Below are 23,146 nucleotides of genomic sequence, written 5' to 3'. Positions count from 1 at the left end.
TCGTGTACAGTATGTGCCTCTGCAACGAGTTATACTCAAAGATGCTATTTCTTGCATATTGGTGGGTTGGTAGGATCTTGCAAGAGGGAGCACGATCGCTGCGTGGACGGATTATTGGACTTGGTGTGGTTCCTGAAAGTAACTTGTAGTTTGCCCAGGCTCTACTAGCAAAGCCAAGTACCCCTCCTGAGTCACGTGCATCTGTCTGGCTGCAAAAAGTTGCTGTCTGGATGACAACACTTTTTTACCCAGATAGACAGGCTCAAGATAGCTTCGAACCTCGGGGACAAAGATCAGAATATCCACTGGGTCTCGCATAACCCACCACCGCAACAAAAATGCGCTCTGCGCCGACTCGCGCTGTGGGCAGCTTCGTCTGCCGGTCCTGCGCTGTGCTCCCGCGCGGCCGCCCGCTCATCATCTCCAGCAGTCGACATGCAACGAAACCACCAATCTGGCGAACGACCGGCGTTCGCTGGTCCGGCAGCGCCCCCACCGCCTCCGCCGCTGCCGTCTTACCAGATGCCAGCATGAACCAGAGAGACGCCGCGCCCGGGCCTGGCACCAAAGTCCAGCGCATCACGGACCCGACCGAGCTCGCCGCCCTCGCCGAGGACAGCAGCAAAAAGTTCCAGTCGGTCGACGGCATACCGGCCAAGGCGCTGACGGCCGCGGCGCTGCAGTCGTGCCTGCGCGCCGCCACCGCCATGCACCCGCAGCTGAAGCGCGCCGAGTCGCAGGGCAAGGCGTCGACGGCGCGGCTCGCCTCGCTCAACGGCGAGCGCACCGGCTCCAAGCTGGCCATGGACACGCGCATCGCCGATGCGACGAACCGCATCTCCCGTGCCGCATGGAGCATCATCAGCAGCCCCGACGTCGAGATGACGCCCGACTTCCTCGAGACGTACGTGCGCATCCAGCACCAGCTCGGCCGCCCCGAGTCGCTGCCGGCCGTCTTTGCGCTCTACGCCACCAAGAGCAGGCCCGTGGTGGAGAATGGCATCGTCGCGTACCGCCGCACGAACCCCAATGCCGCCTCGCGCGCCGTGGAGACGGCCGTGGTCAACATGGCGCTGCAGACGGCCATTGACGCCAAGAACCTGGACGCCTCGCTCGGCATCATCGAGGCCGGCTTCTGCGTCCCGGCGTTCAAGCGGGCCAAACTCATCAAGCACGGTACGGCGCCCGCCATTGGTCTCTTGACGCTGCCCTTTGGCATCATCGGCCTGTCTACGGCGTACGCTGCCTACTGGCAGAACACCATGGATGTGACGACCGCCACGGCGATTGGCGCCGCCGGCATCTCTGGCTATCTCTTTGTGGTCGGTTCGCTGGGCGTCATTGCAAAGCTCAGCCACAAGGATCAGATGAAGCGTGTTACCTGGACACCTGGTACGCCGCTGCGCTATCGCTGGATGCGCGAGGAAGAGCGCGCTGCCCTGGACAAGGTGGCTCTTGCTTGGGGCTTCAAGGAACCTTGGAGACATGGTGAGGAGATGGGCGCCGACTGGGAGGGCCTTCGGGAGTACATGGGCTACCGCCAGATGATCCTCGACCGTGTCGAGTTCATGGACGGCATGAGCTAGCTTAATCGGTCGCCTACTAGCATGAAACTCTTATATGTACTATCATCATACTGTATATAGGCTGTGGACAATAATTGCCTACTTGTTCTCATCATAGCAATCATGAAGGCCAGGATTAGGTTGTAAACGCTTTTTTTAAATTTTATAAATAATTTGTGGCTAGGTGTGGCTTAGACACTGGCATCGGCGCCCTTATAGCGCTTTATATAGCGTGACTGAATTTTCTGTCTTGCCTCTATACTAAATTGAAGCTATTATAAATATTACCTCTATTATGAGTGATGGCAGCGCTGCCTTAATGCCTCTATTGTGAGTGGCGGCGGTGGCGATGCCTCTATTGCGAGTAACGGCAGCGCTGCCTTAATGCTTTTATCGTGGCAGCAATGCCTTTATGCCTTTATTGTAAGCGGCGGCGGCGGCGATGCCTTCATTACGGGTAATGGTGGCAATGACAAGTGATGGTAGTGATAAAGTGGGCGTTATTAAAAACTAGGTGCTTTATCGCGATAGAGGTATTAAGGCATTACTGCCGCCGCTACTCGCGATAAAGATATCGCAGCCGCTGCCGCTCGCGATGGAGGCATTAAGGCAGTGCTGCCGTCACTCGCGATAGAGGCATTAAGGTAGCGCTGCCGTCACTCGCGATAGAGGCATTAGGGCATCGCCGCCATTACTCGCGATAGAGGCATCAGGGCATTGCCGCCATCACTCGCGATAGAGGCATTAGGGTATTGCCGCCATCACTCGCGATAGAGGCATTAGGGCATCGCCGCTATTACTTGCGATAGAGGCATTAGAGCCTTTATTAATGAAGATAATACTTGATTGTACGTAACTGCCTTACAAATTTGGAGGCGCGCCGGTAGCGGCGCGTGAAGTGGGCTTAGCCACAAATTATTTGTAAAATTTGAAAAAAGCGTTTACAACCTAACTCTGGCCATCATGAAATATAAACCATCAATGTCTTGTTTTTCTCATAACAGCTGTTGTGCGGTTCCCCGTCCTTGTGTGTACAAAGGAGTGCCATGATACCATCCGTGCATATGAAGCCCTGACGATCTACTTTTCATTTCCCGACTACAATAGTCTTTCGAGGTATCCCTTGTTACCTACCCCAAACTCCGTACGCCGTGAACACAACAAAAATACAGTAAACGGAAATCAAATCCTCCAGGAATGCGATTTCGATACTTTGTCTCCGAGAAATCCTGGGTATTCTGACTGTCCGGGTTTGGATTATGCTCACAGTTCAAACAGCAACTCCCCGGGTAGTATTGGGTCGCCCTTCCTCAGCCTTGGGCAATTTACCCTCATAAGATACCTCGTACTGGGTGGTCTTGCGGATGTTGCCGCCAGCGTCTTCTGGAATATGAACTTTTTGATATGGCGACAGGATATATTCCTCGCTGGATTCGTCGTGATGATGCACAGAGCTGTGGCTTATGCCCGCGATCTCGCTCGGGCCAGTGTAAGGTGCCCACTCGCCATTGCGAGAGCGAAGGCGTCGATGGCCGATAGTCATTGTTGGATCGAAAGAGCCAGACGGTGGTGGGTACTTATGCGTAGAGGGAACGGTGGTGGAACCAAAGAGACCAGGAAGCATCCATCCCAGAACCATGCGACACATGGGTAGACATGCGCAAATGATTGCGACATTCATCTCAATCATGGTCCAGAGTGTAGATAAGATATCGTCTATAGAGTCAACTGTTAATATAGCCAAGGTGAAATATGGGACGCATAACTCACATGTTACATCGGGAGAAGTAATGGAAAAATTGAGGGTCGTCGCGCGCAGGATCGATGTGACGGTAACACTAGGTGATTCACGTTTAGCTTCTCTACCAGCCATCAGTGAATCAGATATACACACAAGCCACCTAGAGCAAACACAAGCATAAGAGCTCGTTTCTGGTTCATGGGGAGCTTGCTGGCCCACATAGGTTGCATGGGAAGGCAGAGAATCAAGACATCCGTGGCAATGGCGAAGCCGGCATTGGCGTACCAATTCTTGATCATGCTGATGCAACTGCCATTTAGGGACTTGTCCCAAGCAAAAGGTATCGGTGTGCATTGCCAGATAGACGACGCCATGGTGGCGATACAGTAGGCCGTTACGATGCAGATGAGGGTGTTGCAGCAATATTGGAACCACTGTTGAACAAAGATTCGACGATAGAGCAGGAGAATCGAGGCTTTGGTGAGGTTTATGGTGAGTTTGTAAAATATTTGAGCAATGTAAAACATCTGTCTTTGTGTTAGTGGAGGGCCAGTTTGTGCAAAGGCCCAAGAAAGCGTACCTGCAGGGCCTTGAGCCTATCGGGTCTCGACAGCGACTTGACGTGCTTTCCGAAGCCAGCATCCACGGATACCATCATAAAAATCATGACAGTAAGGGTGCAGAACTGAGCCAGAAACGTCAGCCAGGCAAGTTACGAATAGGAGTTATCATCTTACGTAGGACACAATAATGGTTCCATCGTCCCAGCCGAGACCGGTCCTCCTTGAGATGCGGTTGTATAATCGAATACCCAAAAATATGGGCGTGACTGCAAAGAAGACGATGCAAGGAATCCGCACATAGTCAGCATGGCTGGCCGCCGTTTGACTTTCGAGGACAGCCATTGCGACAAGACGAGCACCAGTAAGCTGGCGGTGTTGGCCATAAAGTTCGAAGATTGAAGGGTTCAAACGAGGTGTACGTATGTACGGGCACAGAGTCTAAGGAAAGACATAGTGTCGGATGGAGGTACCGGGGAGGAGATATTATAATATCTATGGACAAGATTGTCCCAAGCCTGAACGTAAACGTAAACGGGGTAGGGCGGCGAACACATCGATGAGCCGCGGTACATGGCCTAGTCAACATATCCCAACCACCACCACCTCACCACGGCTTGGAGAGAGTTGATCGAGCTAGGCAATGGCGGCGGGAACGTCATGGATTCCCATTCTATCGTTATCGTTTGAGTACCAAACCATGCGAGGCACGCAGCAGACCGCACTCGGTCAGAGCCCTGTGTGAAGCAATTTACTTGCAGTAAGATGGCGTGCGCCTTTCTCGTTTCAGACTCGCATATGTATTCTTCGCATATAATTTGATAAAAAAAATCAAAATAATACGTTGCAGAATTTTACGCCACACGGGTGATTGTTGCAGAAATGAGCTGGAAAAAGGGTCCATTGCCAGTTTGGGTAGGTGGTTAGACGCACCCTAGTTCTTATTAGTCTCGAGTGTAATAGTATATCCAGTTACCAGCACAGGACAAACGATTACATCTTCATTGATTTTCTCGGTTGATGTCCACAGAAAACAAAGGTAAAAGTGACGAGTGCTTTCCCCTTACCCTGGGACACTGTCCTATGCAGCAGCACGTGGCGGAGTTGTTAACCGCTAGCCATGTTTCGTTGAAGGAAGGAAGCTAGGGTGATCGGTCGGGCCAGCATACACAGACGACATGTCAGTCGCGGATAAGGATAATAAGTTGACGTAATTGAGACGACTTTTCTGCGGCCTCCAATCTCCAATCCCCGTCATGTGGAAGGTGTGGCTGCGATAGTTTACAGTACGGACCTTGCTAGCCACTCACTAGACTGGGACTCTAGTCTGGTGCGGCGATTATTGATGGGACGAAGAGGCTGCGAATAGTCTCGATTCGCTTGGCCAAGCAAGGGACCACTATGGCGATGGTAATGTTTAGGTTGAAATGCAAATATTTGTCGAGGCGGCGGGCTGGTGTTTGTCAGCTGCCAGCTGTGAGCTGTGAGCTGCCAGCTGCCAGTTACTCGGCCGTGCACAGGTGGCAGTGGCTTTCCATTGGCCGTTTACCAACTTGCATCCTTCCTCATCAATCACGATTTCTTTTCCGTAGACTCGGAAATGAAATGAAGACAATGCATGCTCATATTCGATGCTGCTATGTGGTGTTTATGCTGATACCAAGTTCCGACAGCTCTTGACCCACAATCTCAAAGACAGCATTTCCCTCAGCTCAGCAAAGGCGCACCTATTACTGGGTCTATTCCCAACGGCATGACCATCCCGTTGTTCCGTCGGGGCCAATTTCCATCAACAGCTAGGAATTTGTGGAATCCTTCGGTCTTGCTATTGGCATCAGCTCTATGATATGGCCCTCCCTCATCAGTCTACATACCTTGACGCCGCCGCCTCGTGGCACCAGCCCCATGCCCGACGCGAATAACGAATAACGGAGGCTGGTTGTAACCCCGGCCGACTGGCAAAGTAACGCAGCTGCACATGGCAAGCTACGACACTTGAAGCTACTCTGCTCATTCACCTCCTTGGCATCAGTTCGTAAAATTATGAGGCTGGTTTATCCACCTTCTTGCATCGGTCTCTTGTGCCTAGTGCCAAAGAGGAGTCCACCGGACATCCCATTTGAATAACCACGCTGCTCACCACTTTCAATTCAGGGCACCTGCATGCATCTTGGCACCTGCGTTACGGATACAGGTACTTCTTGATTCGGAAGCTTTGCTTTGCCATCGCCTTACAACTGCTTGAAACTCTTGCTTGGGCGATTACAACAACCTCACCTTTCTGGCACCAGGCGCAGCTCTGTCAAGGCAACGCTCCAGCCTCACGATGCGCTTCTCTCTCACCCGGCTTATGGCCTCTGGCCTGCTCTGCGCTGGCCTCGTCTCTGCCCAGACTGGCGGCTCAATTGCCAATGGCCCCTTTGACGAAGATCTCAACGGCTCCAACTTCACCTACCCGCATCCAGTGAAGCTTTTCCGCTTCCACAACCAGCTCCAGGACCTGGAGATGGCCTTTATGGACGTCCCTCCCTCTTGCAAACCCAACGGCAAGACTGCCGTCGTGTTGCACGGCAAGAACTTTTGCGGTCCTACCTGGGGTGCCACAATCAAGGTCCTGACCAGGATGGGCTACCGCGTCATTGCCCCGGATCAAGTTGGCTTCTGCAAGAGTAGTAAGCCCAAAGGCTACCAGTTCAGCACCAACCAGCTGGCCAAGAACACGCAAGCGCTACTCGCGACTCTCGGAATCAACAAGATTACTCTGATTGGCCACTCGCTTGGTGGCATGCTCTCGATCCGATTTGGCCTGCAATATCCCGGCATGATTGACAAGCTCGTTCTCGTCGACCCGGTCGGTCTCGAGGACTACGTGGAAAAGGGTGTCCCCTATATCGCTCTCGACGACAGCTACAAGTCCGAGTCGGCTCAGAACTACAATTCCATCAGAGGCTACGAGCAAGACGTGTACTACGTCGGCCAGTGGAAGAGTGACTACGACACGTGGGTCAACATGCTGGTCAACATTTACAACGGCTCCAAGCGCGAGCAGTATGTCGCCAACCAGGCGCAAATTGTCGACATGGTGCTGACCTCGCCCGTTGCCCACTATTTCGGTGACCTCACGCCTGAGACTCTCCTCATTGTCGGCGACAAGGACAAGACTGCCATCGGATCCCAGTGGAGCCCTCCTGATGTCGCGGCCAAGCTCGGTCACTTTGACGTTCTGGGACCTCAGGTCGCTTCTCAGCTTCCCAACGGCCGGCCGCACCGGTTTCAGGATCTTGGTCATGCCCCCCAGCTGTCTGACCCTTCGGCTTTCCATGCCGTCGTGGTCGACTTTCTTCGGTCGTAGAGGAAGGGAATGAAGTGATATTGACGTTTTTAGTATATATGTTGTATATTTAATAGCTGTGCTGTCCTCTTTTGGACGCGCTGCGATGCAGCGACATACCAAAAGTCGCATATATCTGCATTTGTGCCGGATTGAGTAGCTACTTGCAAAATTGTCCACTACGGGCGGTTTTGTTATGGCCACAAATGACAGCTTATATAGATAATTTATTCTTTTTTCACGCGCAAGTACCGCCCATCTAACAAAGTCGTCCTGAATGAGTATATTGCAAGTCCGCCCTTCTAGCCACGCTTGGCCACAGCCTCCAAGAGCGTCTCCGCCGCCAACTTGCCCAGCGCGTTCGACGCCAGCGGCGAGTCGCCCGTCAGCAGCAGCCGATCCCTGTGCACGCGTCCGGTGATGCCCTCGTTCAGCGTCTTGACGCCTCGCTTGCGCAGCGCCTCGCCAACCAGCCACTGCATCTTGCCCGGGATGTACCCAATGTCAATATTCGTGCCCTGGTCTAGCGCGTCCGGGAACGCAACGACCTCGTAGCCATCATACAGAAACCTGCTGCCGGCCGGCGCGCCGACCTCGGCCGCCAGCAGCGCCGCCGGCCCGTGGCACAGCGTGACGACGTACCGGTCCTGCGCGTGCGCCCACCGCAGCACGTCCCCGACCAGCCTAGACCGGGGGATGTCGTTGAGAACGCCGTGGCCGCCGGGGACGAAGACGGCCAAGTACGGCGTGCTGGCGTCGAAGCCGCCGTTGCTGCTGCTGCCCTCCCAGAGCGCCTCCAGGCTGAGGGGTGCGCGGAGCTTTTCCTCGTACTTTTTGTAAATCTGGGTCACGGCCTCGTCGCGGGAGGGAAACGCCCAGACTTCCAACTTGACGGGCCCGCCGGAGGGCGTGGCCACGTCGACGTCGAAGCCGGCGGCGTCGAGGTGCAGAAGCGGCAGCAGCAGCTCGACCGGGTGGTTGCCGGTGGAGAAGAAGCGGCCGTCGGCCATGGGCAGGTACCGCTCCTGGGTGCCGATGAGGAGAACCTTCCAGCGGCCGCCCGTGTAGGGGCGGGGGGACGAGGTGCCGGCAAAGTCGGTGGTGGCCGGGACGTACTGGGTCAGGGAGTAGGGCGAGGGGAACCAGGCGTTGATCTCGGCCGTGTCGGCGACGGGGGCGCGGTCGTTGGACATGATTTGCGTTGGGGAGGGCGGTAGAAAGATGGAATTGGTCTTGATGTGTGTGTGTGTGCGCGTGTAGGTTTGGATGAGGGGATGAGAGTCTCGGTGACGAGGGAAGCTGCTCTTTTTATAGTTTGGGATGGGCGACGGTGGACCACAAAGGGGATGAATTTCAATCTTCTTTTCGATTCTCTGGCCGCTGATTAAACAAATAGTCTCCGACAGCCTCATTCTCTTCGAGCTTTGCCAGCGACGATCGGCTTGGCCTCCGTCACTCCATGCATGAATTAGCTGTTGCACGACCGCGTTCAATCAGGCTGAAAACCTTATATTCTTCCCACATCGACTGGTACCCCGCTATCATGCAAACAGCCTGTAGTTACTGGAGGGTTCGGAGCCAGTCAACCACTGGGACCTCAGAGACCGGATCGACCCCGCCATTTCGGGGTTAGCTTCCGTCGGAGTTGATCTCCATCGGCGACGCTTCCGCCGGAGCAGCCCCGCTCGCCGCCGTACCAACAATGTGATCCAACCCTTGTTCACCAGAGAGAATATTCTAGATTCTGCACGGTCCTGACTCGTCGGCATCTTGCTTCTTCTCTTGCATTTTCTGCTTAGATATTGGGTGGTCAAGAAGTTCACGATTTGGCGTCCGTGGGAGATCCGTGATTGCAAGTGGAGTGGAGTGGTAGCGTGCGACCATTCAAATCGCAAGATCACATGTTCAAGTTGTAGAGACGACTGGTATTATTGAGGAAAGAGATATTCGTCTTCGTCCTGCACCCAGAGCCACATCTGGCCGGCATCAGCCAGACCAGAGTCCATCAACACTGAAAGACTGCCGTCCCAGTCAAGTCCGTCCATGGTGGCAGCAGCTGTACTCGTGTCCTGTTCGGGGATGAAGGTTGAAGTGTCTCGGGCAGTTTCGTTTTGAGATATGTTAGCCTCTGGCTGATTAATCTGAGTGAATTCTATATACCCATTAGCATCATTTCGGGGTTGTTATTTATTTAATCTCGTTGGGCATTAATTTACCAGTTGGCGCACGACTGACTGTAGCAGTAGTGTTGCTCAGCAAGGCCACATCTCCCAAACTGCTGTTATCAACAGGGAAAGTAGCTACCCCGCTACCAGTAATGAGTTGGTTCTCATGCTGTAGCACGACAGCAACAAGACGCTCCAGAACAGCAATGCTCTGTCTGGAGCCGACATTCTGCGGATCCGCCGAATCTTTACAAGCCCGAATAATGTGCATGACGCCGCCCTTTGCTCTCTGGCTCGTCTCGGACAGCGGCTGCGACAAGCAGACGATGCAGAGCACTATACCTGCGGTGAAGAGCGTGATGCCAATATGCATACTGGAATGTGTCCGGCGCATCGCGTGCAGTGCGTTGGGGAACCGATGTAGCTCTGCTGTGCGCAGCGCCGCGTCCACAAGATGGCCAAGCGAAAACAGCCCCTCTGGCGTGGTTTCGACCTTGCTCCCTTGCCCAAAGGCAACGGTGCGGTGAAGGACAATTTGCAGGTTGTCATACGTCAGCTGCAGCGCAATTGCCTGCATCTGCGGTATTGCGAGGTCCTGGCCAGGCGATGCGTCTGTGTAGGATTCAATGCGCAGCTGGCGCGGGAGCTGGCTTCTCCAGTCCGTCAGCGCTTCGTGAATGGACTGCACTGTGACTGTTGGGTTCCGTTGTTTGCGGCGCCCTAAGAACTGGCCCACGATTCGATATAAGCGGAATTTCCATTGGTGAAACTGCAAGGGTGTGTCGACGTTGCCATCGCTCTGCGCAGGCGTGACCTGAGATATCATACCCACGTTGCAGTCCGAATCATCCACTATACAGGGGCGACCAAACGCAACGGCAAAATATCTAGTGAATGGTTAAAATGGACAGCCAGGGTGAGATAACGTTGGAGGAGTTCTTACTTGTCAAATACTTCGAGCGTCCACCATGTTCGGCGTCTTGCCTCGCTTTCGACCGCTGAACAGTCTTTCCAGAGGTTCTCGCGGTGAAGGTTGATGACTTGCGCAATCTTGACACCAGCCGCGGATATCGCTAGACCGACGTTGGGACGGCCGTTAAAAAGCAAAAAGCTTCCGAGGAGGACGGATATTTGGACCGCCTCCAGCGTTGCGCATCCCATAAACTGGAGGAACTTGGCTTCTAAATGACCGATGATGTCTGTAGATAGCTTCTTGAGCTCTTTTACGGACTGGCTGGAGCCCTCCGCGAGGGAGCTGTAGTGAGCACCCAGTGCAATCACAAGCATGGTGAGCCCGAGGAAGTTTTCCTCGTGGTAGGCGACGTGGCTTGATTGGAGGAGCCGCGAGTACCTTTCTCGAAAGAGAGACTCCTCAAACATCTAGGGCAGATGTGAGCACTTTGAACTTGGAAGGGACAATACACAACACGTACCATCAAGAACCAGTCCACCGTGACAAAATACTTGTCAACAAGCCGTCCCAGGACAGCGTCGTCAGGCAGCTGCAAGCCAACAATCTGACGCCAATGACGACGGCCTAGAGACTCCCAATTGAGAATCTTGTTTCCTCCCGGCAAAGCAGAAGTGTCCTGATGGAACGCAGAGTCAAGACTCATTTTTGACAGCACCTGGTGGTACGATTAGCTTTGGCGAGTAGCTACGCGCGGAGAGAAGCGCATAGTACCAATGCAGTCAAATCAACGATGCTGGATTCCGGAAGCACCAAATCAGCACCTTGGGGCGCGGCATTAGCTCTGGAACTCTGCGGCGCGGGCTGAGCGGATGTGGACGGGACTGGGTGGTGAGCGTCTCCGTGCCGCGGAACGCACTCTGCACCGGCGCGCACGCAGAGCTGGCATGGGCGCTCGCGGTCACACTGCATATGTATCAGCTTTGTGATCGGAGGTATACGCTTCGGAACCAACCAGACGGGGCAGCACATACACCCAACTTGCGCTTTCGACAGCGCTCACATGCCGAAGCTACTTTTTGGCGCTTACGAGCGGCGTTCATACCGGGCAGGGAGATGGCTGCGGTGAATTCTATTTCTTCCGATGTGAAATTTTCTACATAGAAGCCGTCATGCTTAGTGCCGTCCTGAGCGTGAGCATCTCTGTCACTCTGTCGATTGTTGCATTGGGTGAGTTGTCTTTAACTCTTCAACTCTCTTAATGGACTCCACTTGTCCAGTTGCGGTTGGTATCGGGTGTGAGAGCAGCGGCAGTGATGTCTTGCTGTACAGCAATGCGCTGTGTAAATTGATTTCAAATTTCGTGCATATTTCAAAGTCAGGCTCACTGTTAAAAATGAGCTTTCCCAGTCGAATTGTCACCAGATCACCTCTGATGCCCTGTTATGTATCGAAAATACTGATACGCACTAACGTTAACTAGTTCCATGTCGCGGGGATTGTATAACCGGCACCTGATCATGAGCCGTTTTTGGGCTGCCCTGCAAGGCAAATAGACAGGGCGTGGGCATGAAACAGATGGCTTTGGCAATCGCCAGCCAGTCAGCCGCCCCTTCATCTGCTGAGAGGGTACAATCGCATAAATGACAATTAGGCGTGAACTGAAAGGGCCAACTGCGGGTTGCGGGTTGCGGGGGAACGTTGACGTCCAGCCGACCAGTCTCGAAGAATGGAATCAGATAACCGCAAAACTTCTATTTTTGAGAGACGTGGCTTCCTGGTGCAACAATGGCTTGAAACCAAAATACACGTCAGTCGACTTAGGAGGGATGGAATCAACTGGCCAGCGATGCAGGCTTTTTTGGGCAGCGGCTAAGCTGGTCAGACCAGCGGGACGGAGCGGACCTCGTCAGACTAGTTATCAATAGAGACCAGCATAAAAGTGTCTGTAGATGCTAGATGGGGACATTGAATCGCGGTAATAAAAGACGTTAGAGACGGCTTTGTTTAGAGGCCGTGGTAGCTTTGGTCCGGTTCGTACGTGTGGCGGTCTGTTGTGTGTGGGCGACGCAGAGCCAGTCGTTTGCGCGCAGGCGAGGCTCTGAAACGGTCCTGCAACCACGAACTCCGTTAAGGGGTCTCCCCGCGGGGCGGGCTCGACATGATCGCGGCGGGTTGCGGCTCGGAGAGGAGGGGAGAGACGGAGTGTTGTGATGGAATGGTTGGATGGTAAAGTTAGGCCCTCGGACCTGTTTCTGTCTGCAATCGGCGCGAAAGTGAAGGGGCGGGCGGGCCCTGTATCAGAGACGGGAGCAGAAAGAGGCCAACTTTGCGTCCGTGTGTTTGTATATGTACGGAGTACGGAGTACCTAGTCATGGATTCCAACTCAATTCCAACGTGGCACCGCAGTCAGTATCTACATGCAGCCAAATGAATAAGTGTTTGGAGGGGGGAGGCGGCCCAGAAACGAGACCCAGGTGAAGGGAAGGGGACGAGGGGGAATTGTTTGCGGGCGCTTGAGACGGGGGCATGTAGTTCGACAGCTGGGGGCGGCCGAGGATAAAGATGATGTGACTGCCGTGAATATAGATGTGAAATCTCCCACTAACTAACGATACTTTTTCTCTCTCCCACTCTTTTCTTTTGTCGGTTGATTTGAGTTTCTTCTTGGTCGGCCGTATCGCCTGTTATAGGCGCCATACAAAATCTTGAGACCGATATCACGTCGCATCACGCTCGCATTGTCGGCTACTCATACACCACCGAACGCCGAACTCGACCAGCGACTCTGAACCACTTGTCCTGGCTCAAATTCAGCGACACGAGAATCCTACGACTTTGGTGAGCAGCTCGGGTGAGCCTACCAAACGAACCGAGGGCGAAGCAACAAAGCTCCGTTTGCTGCAGGTTTTGGCAAGGTTGTTTCTCGTTTCCGCTTCATCCCAAGTCGACAGAATCCGCTCGCGCTCGTTTCCTCGCAGGGCCGGCCCCCAAAACGCACAGCACCGAGACGGGCAAGAAATCGACAGAGTGGTGTCGCGTGGCGTGCCCCTGCGTCATCTTGGGAGTGGGTAGAGTTGTTTAGTTGAAAACAAGTGGCTCCAGGGGGGAAAACGGTTGAGGAACGTTTGGAGGGCTGTTGTCAGTGCAGCGTCAGGTACACAGGGCGTTTGCGGTGCATTCACAGGCGTTTACAGGGCATTCACACCGTTTACAGGGCAGGTATGTGGGACCGTCAGAGAGACTGCGCGGCCGGCCCAGGCAGCTCTCGAGGCACAGGCACAGACAGGGCTGCTGCTAGCGACTCCGTTAGTGGCTCTGTTAGCGGTCCGCACCATTCTTCAGTGCCCACATCGCTCTTTAGCTCCCGCCGTCGCCCTGCTACTGCTGCTGCTGTTGCCTCGTGGAAAGCGGCCTCTGCTAATAATAACTTTCGCCTCGTTCGCCGCAATTCCAACCCCAAGGCATACTCGCTCTCATCTTCCCGCTCACGCTCCCAGCTCGACCTCGACTTTGACATTGATCATCCCCTCAGTGCCTTTGGCATCACCACAGACGTTACGCACAAATATCGCATCCTCAACGGCAAAACCGTTCCCCAGTCTCTTTACCCAGAAGAGTAAGTCATCGTCGCACCAAGTACCAAGTACAACCAACCGTTACCATGACCATAACCTCACCTGGACGGCCACCTCGGCTTGCGCGCGCCAAATCCCATCGTCCCGTGAAACATGCAAACCTCATGTCCACCATATTTCGGACCCCCGCCTGATCCCACAGACATCCATCCCACAGCGTCTGCCTGGGCCGGGCCCAGCGCAAGCCTCGTCACCATCACAGCCACGAATGCCCACCCGCCCAGTGTCACCACCAACCACCAACCCACTGCCCGCTCTCCGCTAACATGATTCTTTTCTTTCGCACAACAGCTCATATACCTCCCGCCGCGCCTATCCCACCAGTCCTCCATCCTCTCCGGACCTGAAGCCTCCCCCTCGCAACCCTCGCCGTCTCCAGCAGCGTCGCTACCAGACTGCCTTTGCTCCCGTTCGCTCTCGGACATCCTCTCTCTACAGCGCCGACGACAGCGATCCCGGCCACGACGCCTCGTCCAGCACCATCTGCCGCGGTCCGGACGCCCTCGCAATGGCGCAACCGTTGGCTGTCGAACCAGTCTCCCCTCCCAGCTCACCAGAGATCGCCGCCTGGCGCGCAGCGTGAGTGCAAACAAGTTGACGCAGCAGTGCGGGTCCCATCACCACTAACACGCGTCTTCAGCCCGCACGCTGGAAATGTTTCGCCTATCGACGAGGACTCGGACGCCTCGCTTGACCATTATGTACGGGCCATTAAAGGAAACCCGCGAGGACCAGCGCTACCTGCCGATGGTCTGCGCTACAGCCAGATTCACGTCGCTCAGCGCGACCTTCCGCCGGCGCCTCGTCAGGGACACTTTCGCGCCCAGGGCATAGACCAAGCACCCGCATACCAGCAACCGCCGGCACAAAGAAAGCCCGTAACTGACGAAAACGTGTCCTGGCGCCCTCAGTCACAGCCACAAAGGAATGCAGCTGGTAATGCAGCTGGTGGTTTGGTACATAAACCGCCCCAGCACGCCATGATTCCCGAGCGAGACTCTTCCTTTGGTTTGCGTTCAAAACAGGCCGGTAGACACGCCATGCCACTCGATGTCAGACCGCCATGGCACGGTGCCAGTGGTCGCGAGAAACAATTGAGTGCGCTACGAGACGATTCAAACGTTGCGCCGCTTTCTCTACCGACCAAGACTGGCAAACGAACCGCCGCCAAGGGCGACAGCCGCTTCCGCGCTCGACTCTCCCACATCGGAAGCCCCCCCGCGGAGGGAGCCAGCGGCCCTGGTGCGGCCATGCGCAAACTCATCTCTTCGAGAGCGCACAAAAATGTTAGCAGTCTTGCCACGCAGTCTCCTCGCGACCAGTTCAACATGGATGCCGACCAACACGTCTCTAACCCATATCCTTCTCCACCCTACCAGGAACAGAACAAAATGACATCGGCAACACCCCAGCCGCAGCATACTATCAGACGCAAGCCACCGCCGGGCGCACATATCGATCGGAATAGCAACCATGCACATCCTCTAGCCTCTAGCCCTGTCAACGACAATGAACTCCCGAAACCGCCTACACCTGAGAGCCCGACTGCCCCGCACCGCGCGCGGGGCGACGCTTTGACGCAACCCGGTTCACGATTCAGTACGACAACTTACGCCACAACCATAGGTGGCGTGACCTCTATTGAAAACTCCCCCGCTATCGGTATTGGGCCACCGAGCTTGCCTAGGTTTATCTCGGGAGGACCAGTGGCTAGGAACGAACACATGCGCTCCGTCTCGGATGCCCCCTCTGCTATGCGAAGTGCCATGGCTTCCAGACCCGATTCTTCTGCCTCGAATGGGACGGCGCGTACCTCCGGGGTCTTTGCACCTGAGCGCGGCGCTGCCACGCCGCGGCGAGCCTCGCTCTCGTCTGTGGACAAGCCGCTGCCACCGGCACCGCCCGAGGTTTTGGCCCACCACAAAAACGACAAGCTTGCCCATCTCACGGCGCAGCTCGATGGTTTGCGCAACCGACGACTCAACATTAAACGATGCGTCGAGCAAATGACAGTCCTCATCCCCATGGACAACCTCCTCGACAGCGATGAGGTGCAGAAGAAGCGAGGATCGGAACGGAAAAAGGTGGATGCCCTCCGAGCCGAGTTGGATCAAGTGCAACAGGAAGAACACGAAGTCGGTCTGAGACTCCACCGCGCCTACAAGCGGGAGGACAAGAATGCAGTGTATGAACCGACGACTCTATGGGTCAGGCGCGTCGCTGGCTAGAATGCGTTGAACAAGTCCATGAATTGGTGGAGTCCCTTTTGTATATTGTTATAGAGTACTGTTTTACGGGCCGGCGATACCCACGGATGCATGATTTTTTTTTTGTTTGGTGTTTGGGAGAGCAACGCGCCGCTGGCTGGCCGAGTGCGGCATCAAAAATGGATTACAGGCCCAGGAGGGACACGACATCGCTGGCGAGAGTGGTCGTGCCCTGGCTAAGTAGCAAATGAAGAAATGATACCACGAGCCCGTACGCGCACAGCAACGGCAACATGACGGTGAGACCCAGCGTGAAGGAGAGAAAGTGAAGCGTAAACAGGCACACCCAGATCAGCTGCCGCGCGCTACTCCGTACCACGGCCGCGCCCATCGCCATGCCCCTCGCAAGCTCCCCGCGGAGGTTGACCACGCGCCGCCGCGGCCAATTGGTGCACAGTGCGTGGCGGGCGTGCGGCGCTTCGGCCGCCAATAAACGTATGCACCAGATGATGCATGTCCATGCTACCTTGGCCGCCCACCACGCTCTCGGCCACAGCCAAGCACACGCCGCGCGCAGGTCCGCCCCCCAACGCCAGCCAACGCCGGCCGCGGCCCCGCCCGCCCACCCCGCCAGCGCGACCCACCGCCGGGCGAGCGCCGGTACGCGACGAAGACGAAGCACCATGGCCGCAAGGCAAAACAGCAGCCCGTCGGTCGCTCTTCGTCGTGCTTTGGCGGTGTGCTGCGTGCAGTGCCAAAGTTTGGCCCTGAGGTTGTGTGATGTGCGGAGGATGATGGGGGTGGCGCTGCGGATGGTCGCCACGACGGCGACGACGAGCATGGTGAGCGCCACGTGCGGCCAGCGAGGCAGCAGGTCGGGACGGGCGCGGAAGAGCAGCGCGCAGAGCAGGATCTGGAGACAGGCGCGCTGCGGCGATTGCGGGATAAGGCTGAGGGTGGTCATGGTCAGATGGGCAAGGTGGTGTAGTAGCTCGGGGGGTTGGTAACGTTGCTTTTGGGAAGATGTTGATTCTGGCCATTTATTCGAGAAATAAGGTCTTGATTAACCATCTTTGACCTTGCAGTCCCGTTCTTTGATTTCTTTTGCTCTTTGTCTGTTTAACAGAGCTTGGGACAAGGGTTTGGTGCGGTCAAAGGGACAACTGGCGAGCCGCAAAGGACTGCTCGTGCGACAGCACGGCCGAGATTAGGTTTCATGTGGAAAGAATACCAAGGGTTTCAATGAACAAGATAAACTACGGATGGACCTTTTGCCAACTTCAGAATCTCTGAATGTAGTCGTATGGTGCTAAGCCCCTTGTCTGTTGCAATGAAAAGCCCCCCTCAGTTCTGGGAATACTATCGACGAAAAAATATTCGGCACCCAAGGCCTGGATCGGCTTTGGCATGAATATCGGAGAATTTGGGCTTTGTTCTGGTGGCGCGTGCTAACCACGGCCAGCAATCATGACACTTGTTGTCAATGCAGGTGTGAATTGCCCGACACTAGTTAGTCAACCCCCTACATAACTTGTTAGCCTACTAGACCGATATTAAGCACCATTTTCTTCTTAGTATGCATTTGTCACTTTCTAGTTTGTCATGGGTTTTTGTCAAGAGAAAAGAGAAAACGTCTCAACGGCTTTGTTGTCTTTGCTGTTGTTGTAGCAAAACGTTGAGTACATCAACACAAACCGAAAACGAAAGCACCCTGCTTCCCAACCGCTCTTGTAGTAAGAATATGCAATATCTTTGCTAGCAGATAGCTTGAGACGACTCAGACTTGCTCTGACCGACGGCCCGGCCGTACGTACCCGGCGCCCGCCACCAAATCGCCGGTTCCCTTCTTGGCATCTCCAAAACACCATTACGCCGCGGAAACTGTTCCGAGCCGTTGATTTCCTCTGCCATCATTCTATTCCGTCCTGTTTATTGCCCGCTCTACCCGCCCGCCGCAGCGGACTTGCCTGCCGATCGGTAGCAAAGGAGCTTCCCGAAACGGAAACCAGGGGGGGTTCGCTGATCTGGAGACCAACTTATAATACTATCGTGTCAAGACAATTCCAAGATAGGAGGCCGGCATCGAATTCTTAGTACGGAACCACGGTAATAGGACGCCCCGCTGTGCTAAGACAACAGTGGTGGCAAGCGAAAGTGATCATCAGCTGCTGCTGCCTTGTTTGTCTCTTCAAAGTAAAACGTGCTTATTTGACGTGAAACATGCTCTTAAGCCCATGAATAACTGGAAAGCCGGCCAGAGTTTCTCATCAAGAAGGATGAAAATTGTTTCCATCGCTCAAGACGTGCTCAGCAACTCGAATAATCCGATCCGATCCCGCCACCGCCAAGTCTCCATCGCCCGTGTGGCGGCCGTGGGGGACATCTCTTGGCTTCTCTTGGCGGCCGGCAGACAGCAAAAAAGTCCACTTGTGCGCGCTGCAAGCAGGTACGGAATCGTGGAGAAGATGGATACCGAGACTGAATGGTCCTCTACCCGTACACGGTCTACCTTCCGCTAAGGGCAGGTGGGCTTGAAGCCGGCAACAAGTTAGCGATCGGCGCCGGTCAACATGAAGCCGAACCACGGACTGTAAGCAACCCATATCCAACAAGGAAGGCCCCTTTCTGGTTTGCCGTGCCGCCGCTCCGGCTCTGTCGCCTTTCCCAGCCTAGATCGATTCGGGCAGGTCACGCAAAGAAAACGATATGCTATTCTTGTCGCAAAGACCGTCGCCCAGTCTCCGTACAATAATTTGTACTCAACCCCGGTTCGTTGGCGCGACAAGGAATCCCCGTTGACCATGCTACGCTGACCAGGGGGAAGGTTCTCAAGTATAAATAACATGTCCGTCGCTCACTCCAAATCCTCAGCGACTCTCTCAACAACCCTCTTCATCCTCCGTACATACACAGACATATCATCATCATCATCATGAAGACCGCCGCTGTGGTCGCTCTCCTCTCCGCCTCCGGCGGCGCCGTCGCCGGCGCCGTCGGCCCCCAGACGTACCGCAACGTCCCCGTCGGCGGGCCGCTGCACAAAAAGGTCGGCTCCTTTGCCGGGCAGCAGGTCAACTCGCCCTGGGGCGGCGGCGTGCAAGAGGGCCGCGGCTGGACCTTTGTCACCGGCACGACCAAGATTCCCTCCATCACCGGGCAGAACAGCTACGCCGGCACTGCAGCCTGGGTCGGCATCGACGGTTGCGGCCCCCCCCCCCCCCCCCCTCTCCCGTTCCTCCCCTTCCGTCCTCCTATACTAAACCACATCCCACAACACAACAGGCTACAGCTGCCAGTCCGCCATCCTCCAGACCGGCGTGCAGGCCCACGGCGACGGCACCGTCCGCGCCTGGTACGAGTGGTACCCGGAGGCGCCCGTCTACTACGACGACCAGTTCCCGGTGCAGTCGGGCGACGTCATCCGCATGTCGGTCAACGCCACGTCGGCCACGTCGGGCACGTCGACGCTCGAGAACCTCACGTCCGGCCGCAGCGTCACCACCCCGTACGACAACATGAGCGAGAGCCTCTGCGGCAGCGACGCCGAATGGATCCTCGAGTTCGGCGGCGACTCCCAGACGTTTGCCGACTTTGGCGAGTGGGACTTTTACGACACGCAGGCCACCTCGGCCCAGGGCACCGTCAGCGCCGACGGCAGCACCATCACCAATGTCAAGATTGACGGCCAGACGCTCACCAACTGCCGCGCTGACAGCCAGGGTGTCGAGTGCGCGTACAGCGGCTAGAGTGACCTCACAATCAAGCAAGATGACGTATATATGGCAACGACATAAAGTACATACAAATTGAACAGTACCTTCAGCACTTGGTTGTACCGTGTCCGTTCCATTCGCCATGTTGAGTCTTGAACATCCCAACGGTCGTGTAATGGCACGGGACAGTAAGGTTTTCCAATGTAGCAACGAATATGACGATTGACCGAGGCGAGGCTTGGTGTGCTTAATAAGCTGCACAAGTAATTGGCAATTTTGTCATCTTCGCTAATTGAACAAATCGTGGTTTATTACATGATTAAGCAAAGAGGTATCCATCCCACCCAGAACGCCAAATATCAACATGGTAACAAACATTGCCCACTTACTGTTTCCTTCCACAGGAACAGACAACCTCGAAAGTAAGGAGACTAATATATAGAAAAACAAAGAAAAACGCCCCGTGGTTCTATTCCCTCTCATGATCTCGTTTCCATTCGCTAGAGTTGCAATTTCCCAAAACAGGAGGCACATAAACATCCATCATATCCCTTGGTTCTCATTCAACTTTTCAGTCGTTTTGCTGTACCTTCAACGACGTCGTCATCTTCGCCTACCTCCATCTCGTCTGCCCCTCGCTTCGCATCCACCTCCGACGTCAGGAGCTGCTGCTCATCATGCAGCGCGCACAAGTCGAGCCTCGCCTCGCCGTCCGCCAGCGGCTCGAGGTATTCGGGCGGAATGGCCGTTGGTAGATGACAGTGCGCAGCGCACGGCTTATACGTGGCGGTGCTCCAATCAGCATCTGCATAATTCTTAGCCTCGGCGAGCGTGTACCCCGTGCTGTAGCCCTCGTGGTACGCGTCGGGGAGTATGACGATCGTCTCGCCCGGCCGCTGGTCGACGAGGCGGTAGGGGATGCCCAGCTGGTCCAGCTTCTCAGGGAAGAAGAACTCGGCGCGATGCCGCATGAACTGGGAGCAGCCACCGTCGCCGCGGCCCAGGGCCTTCTCGGCCACGTCAATGGCGGTGCAGGGCACTACGATCCAAATCTTGCGGCCGCAGTAGAGGTGGTTGAGGGACAGTAGGCGGTAGTCCTCGGCGTGGATCTGAAAGGTGGCGCCAAAGTGCGGTGCCGACTCGTAGACATACGGGGTGTGTATACCAGGAATCACGGCCTTGGTGCGGTCCAGCAAGTCGCCGCGGAGCGGGTGGATGGGGCTCCAGTCCGGGGGCACGCCGGCCGCGCAGCGCTGCTCCGTGTTCCACGCAGGCACGTCAGGGCGGTACCGCACGTGGCGCATCTGGCGACCCATGTTTTTGCGGAATATTGTCTTGAGCGTCTTGAGCGTAGCCTCGACCGACTCGGTCGGCGCCGCGTCCACGTCGTCCACGGCGGGGGGGTTGTAGAACTCGCCCTCGGCCCGGACCGTGCTCAGTTGCCAGAACGTCGTGCGGCGAATCTGCTTGGCTTTGTAGGCATTGGCGGGCAGCGTCTGCCGCGCCTTGGGCGGCAGCGGACGGCGCAGGTCGGCAGGCAGCTGGAGCTTGAAGCAGCCGTCCTCGTGCGCGCCCAGCTTGCGCGCAAAGGCCAGTAGCGCAGGGAAGTTGTCCCACTGCGCCGCTGTGGGTTTGAGGCGTATCAGGCGGTGGCCCGAGGGCTCGTCGTAGTCGTAGTCAAACTCTTGGGCGTCACCGACATCGCTGGGCGGCGTCGGGGGAGCGCAGGCGTCCTCGCGTGGTTGCAGTGGCGATGAGAACTCAGAGCGTTCAAAGCCCACGTCGGTAGTGGTGGTGGTGGCCGAATTGGGAGGCTGCAACGTCATTGTAGGGGAAGGCGGGGGAGGAGGAGTCGCCAGTCTAGCGTCGGCCACGCTTTCTGTAGCGAGCAGAGAATCGTGTTTTTCGTCTTCTTCGTCTTCTTCGTCAGTGTCGGTTCCTGCGACCACGTTGCCGAGCATATCTTCTGCGGAAGGTGCGATGGTGTCGCTCGCGATCATGCTGGTACCCTTGCTCGACGTCGTACCAGCAACAGGCTCGTCTTGTTCTGCTATCGCCGTTGCACTGTCGGTCGCGGTCGCTGATAGCAACCAGCTCGGTGCATCCATCATGGGGTATTCTACCAGGTTGACAGTATCGTCGTCATCGTCATCGTCGTCGGCGTAAGCCTGAGCGAACGCGATGGGCCGCGCAACCGGCCACTCCATGATTGCGGCCGCCATTGTAAGTGGAATCTGCGTCCGCTGTTTCTTGGATCGGGAGGCAGGATTCTGTGTACGGGGTTCCAAATTGAGACCCGAGGATCGCGCGTGCTGGGCCACGGACCAGCCTCTGCAAAGGAGCCGGGCGTGGGAGACAAGAAGGAAAAAAAGTCGGTGACCGAAGTCGTGGGCGGCAAAGTCAATTGAGACCAGGCTGTGCGGTCTGGCCGGCGCTTCGCAGAACCTAGGGTGGTGGTGGGTGGGTGTGGTGGTTTGAATGGGCGTTTGAATGGTGTTTCGACGAGATGGTTAGAGAATCTGGGAGCAGCGAGGATGAGGAAGAATAGAAATGCAGAAAATGGTCGAGAAAATGGTCAAATTCTCAACCAGACACCGTCGCAGACACCGTCAAAGTTTGACATTGGCCGGCGGGCGGGCGCATGGTCAGGTCATGGCGAAAGTGTCGAGCGAACGAGTTACTATAGTTAGGTGGTAGGTACAAGGTAGGTACAGAGTTAGTCGCCACAGCCACAGCACCAAGAAGCCAATTCGCTTGTATTCAAGCCACCTCTCAAAATGGTGGGGCTTGCGGTGGGGCTCGCGGTGGCTAGGCCGTAGCCTCGTCTTGTCCGCCTCGCCTTCTTGACTCGGTCAGTCCATACACAAGAGTCACTCTCATCTCACTCAGCTCCAGTACACCATTACCTCTGCAAATCATCAAAAGGACTGCCATTTTAGAGATTCAAAATAGCATATCGAAGAGCAACAAGCCGTCCGCTCAATTCAACAAGGTCTAGGCGAGTCGGCCGCAAGACACACACCTCGCAGCCGCCTCTGTCCCAAAAAAAAAACAACTCCTCGAAGTAATGATACATACAAAAATAGTCTCGTGTGCAAATCAGCCCCCCAAGGCTCTCTCACGCTTCGGGATGCAGCTTGATATAAAAAAAAACGCCGGCCCCAGGTCCTTCTATCCCATCACATCGTCCGCGGTGGCCCTTCCAGTGTTCCTGTCGTTGCATGCAAATGTCATAAGGCAATTTTCAACCTGGCTTCTCCAAAAATTATGACTCCCGCCCGCGGCTCTGCCATCCCAGGCTAAACGAAGAAAAAA

General features: G+C 55.5%; 9 protein-coding genes across 9 annotated transcripts; 4 read left to right on the top strand and 5 right to left on the bottom strand.

Moving 5' to 3' along the window:
• Positions 1-338: 338 nt before the first annotated feature.
• On the top strand, positions 339-1,586 carry CCM_05510 (uncharacterized protein; the record flags this gene model as incomplete). Its single annotated transcript, XM_006670654.1, has 1 exon — positions 339-1,586. One exon carries the CDS (start codon positions 339-341, stop codon positions 1,584-1,586), a length of 1,248 nt encoding a protein of 415 aa, XP_006670717.1.
• A 1,249-nt stretch (positions 1,587-2,835) lies between these two features.
• Positions 2,836-4,441, bottom strand: CCM_05509 (uncharacterized protein; the record flags this gene model as incomplete). Its single annotated transcript, XM_006670653.1, has 5 exons — positions 2,836-3,427; positions 3,460-3,833; positions 3,887-3,991; positions 4,044-4,235; positions 4,340-4,441. The coding sequence occupies 5 exons, from the start codon at positions 4,439-4,441 to the stop codon at positions 2,836-2,838; spliced, it is 1,365 nt and encodes a 454-aa protein (XP_006670716.1).
• Positions 4,442-6,192: 1,751 nt separating this feature from the next.
• Positions 6,193-7,218, top strand: CCM_05508 (alpha/beta hydrolase fold domain containing protein; the record flags this gene model as incomplete). The annotated part of the gene is made up of 1 exon (XM_006670652.1): positions 6,193-7,218. The coding sequence occupies one exon, from the start codon at positions 6,193-6,195 to the stop codon at positions 7,216-7,218; it is 1,026 nt and encodes a 341-aa protein (XP_006670715.1).
• Positions 7,219-7,499: 281 nt separating this feature from the next.
• CCM_05507 (ThiJ/PfpI domain-containing protein) lies at positions 7,500-8,390 on the bottom strand (the record flags this gene model as incomplete). Its single annotated transcript, XM_006670651.1, has 1 exon — positions 7,500-8,390. The coding sequence occupies one exon, from the start codon at positions 8,388-8,390 to the stop codon at positions 7,500-7,502; it is 891 nt and encodes a 296-aa protein (XP_006670714.1).
• Positions 8,391-9,125: 735 nt separating this feature from the next.
• Positions 9,126-11,375, bottom strand: CCM_05506 (C6 transcription factor, putative; the record flags this gene model as incomplete). Its single annotated transcript, XM_006670650.1, has 6 exons — positions 9,126-9,349; positions 9,414-10,249; positions 10,306-10,742; positions 10,796-10,990; positions 11,047-11,238; positions 11,307-11,375. The coding sequence occupies 6 exons, from the start codon at positions 11,373-11,375 to the stop codon at positions 9,126-9,128; spliced, it is 1,953 nt and encodes a 650-aa protein (XP_006670713.1).
• Positions 11,376-13,497: 2,122 nt separating this feature from the next.
• On the top strand, positions 13,498-16,139 carry CCM_05505 (uncharacterized protein; the record flags this gene model as incomplete). Its single annotated transcript, XM_006670649.1, has 3 exons — positions 13,498-13,892; positions 14,203-14,490; positions 14,552-16,139. The coding sequence occupies 3 exons, from the start codon at positions 13,498-13,500 to the stop codon at positions 16,137-16,139; spliced, it is 2,271 nt and encodes a 756-aa protein (XP_006670712.1).
• A 163-nt stretch (positions 16,140-16,302) lies between these two features.
• Positions 16,303-17,082, bottom strand: CCM_05504 (uncharacterized protein; the record flags this gene model as incomplete). The annotated part of the gene is made up of 1 exon (XM_006670648.1): positions 16,303-17,082. One exon carries the CDS (start codon positions 17,080-17,082, stop codon positions 16,303-16,305), a length of 780 nt encoding a protein of 259 aa, XP_006670711.1.
• A 1,606-nt stretch (positions 17,083-18,688) lies between these two features.
• Positions 18,689-19,864, top strand: CCM_05503 (proteinase aspergillopepsin II; the record flags this gene model as incomplete). Its single annotated transcript, XM_006670647.1, has 4 exons — positions 18,689-18,708; positions 18,787-18,912; positions 18,990-19,318; positions 19,401-19,864. The coding sequence occupies 4 exons, from the start codon at positions 18,689-18,691 to the stop codon at positions 19,862-19,864; spliced, it is 939 nt and encodes a 312-aa protein (XP_006670710.1).
• Positions 19,865-20,394: 530 nt separating this feature from the next.
• Positions 20,395-22,053, bottom strand: CCM_05502 (lysine (K)-specific demethylase 4B; the record flags this gene model as incomplete). The annotated part of the gene is made up of 1 exon (XM_006670646.1): positions 20,395-22,053. The coding sequence occupies one exon, from the start codon at positions 22,051-22,053 to the stop codon at positions 20,395-20,397; it is 1,659 nt and encodes a 552-aa protein (XP_006670709.1).
• Positions 22,054-23,146: the final 1,093 nt, after the last annotated feature.

This window comes from Cordyceps militaris (genome assembly GCF_000225605.1).
Source record: "Cordyceps militaris CM01 unplaced genomic scaffold CCM_S00004, whole genome shotgun sequence".
Classification (NCBI taxonomy): Eukaryota; Fungi; Ascomycota; class Sordariomycetes; order Hypocreales; family Cordycipitaceae; genus Cordyceps; species Cordyceps militaris.
This window is presented reverse-complemented; position numbering and strand designations above follow the sequence as displayed.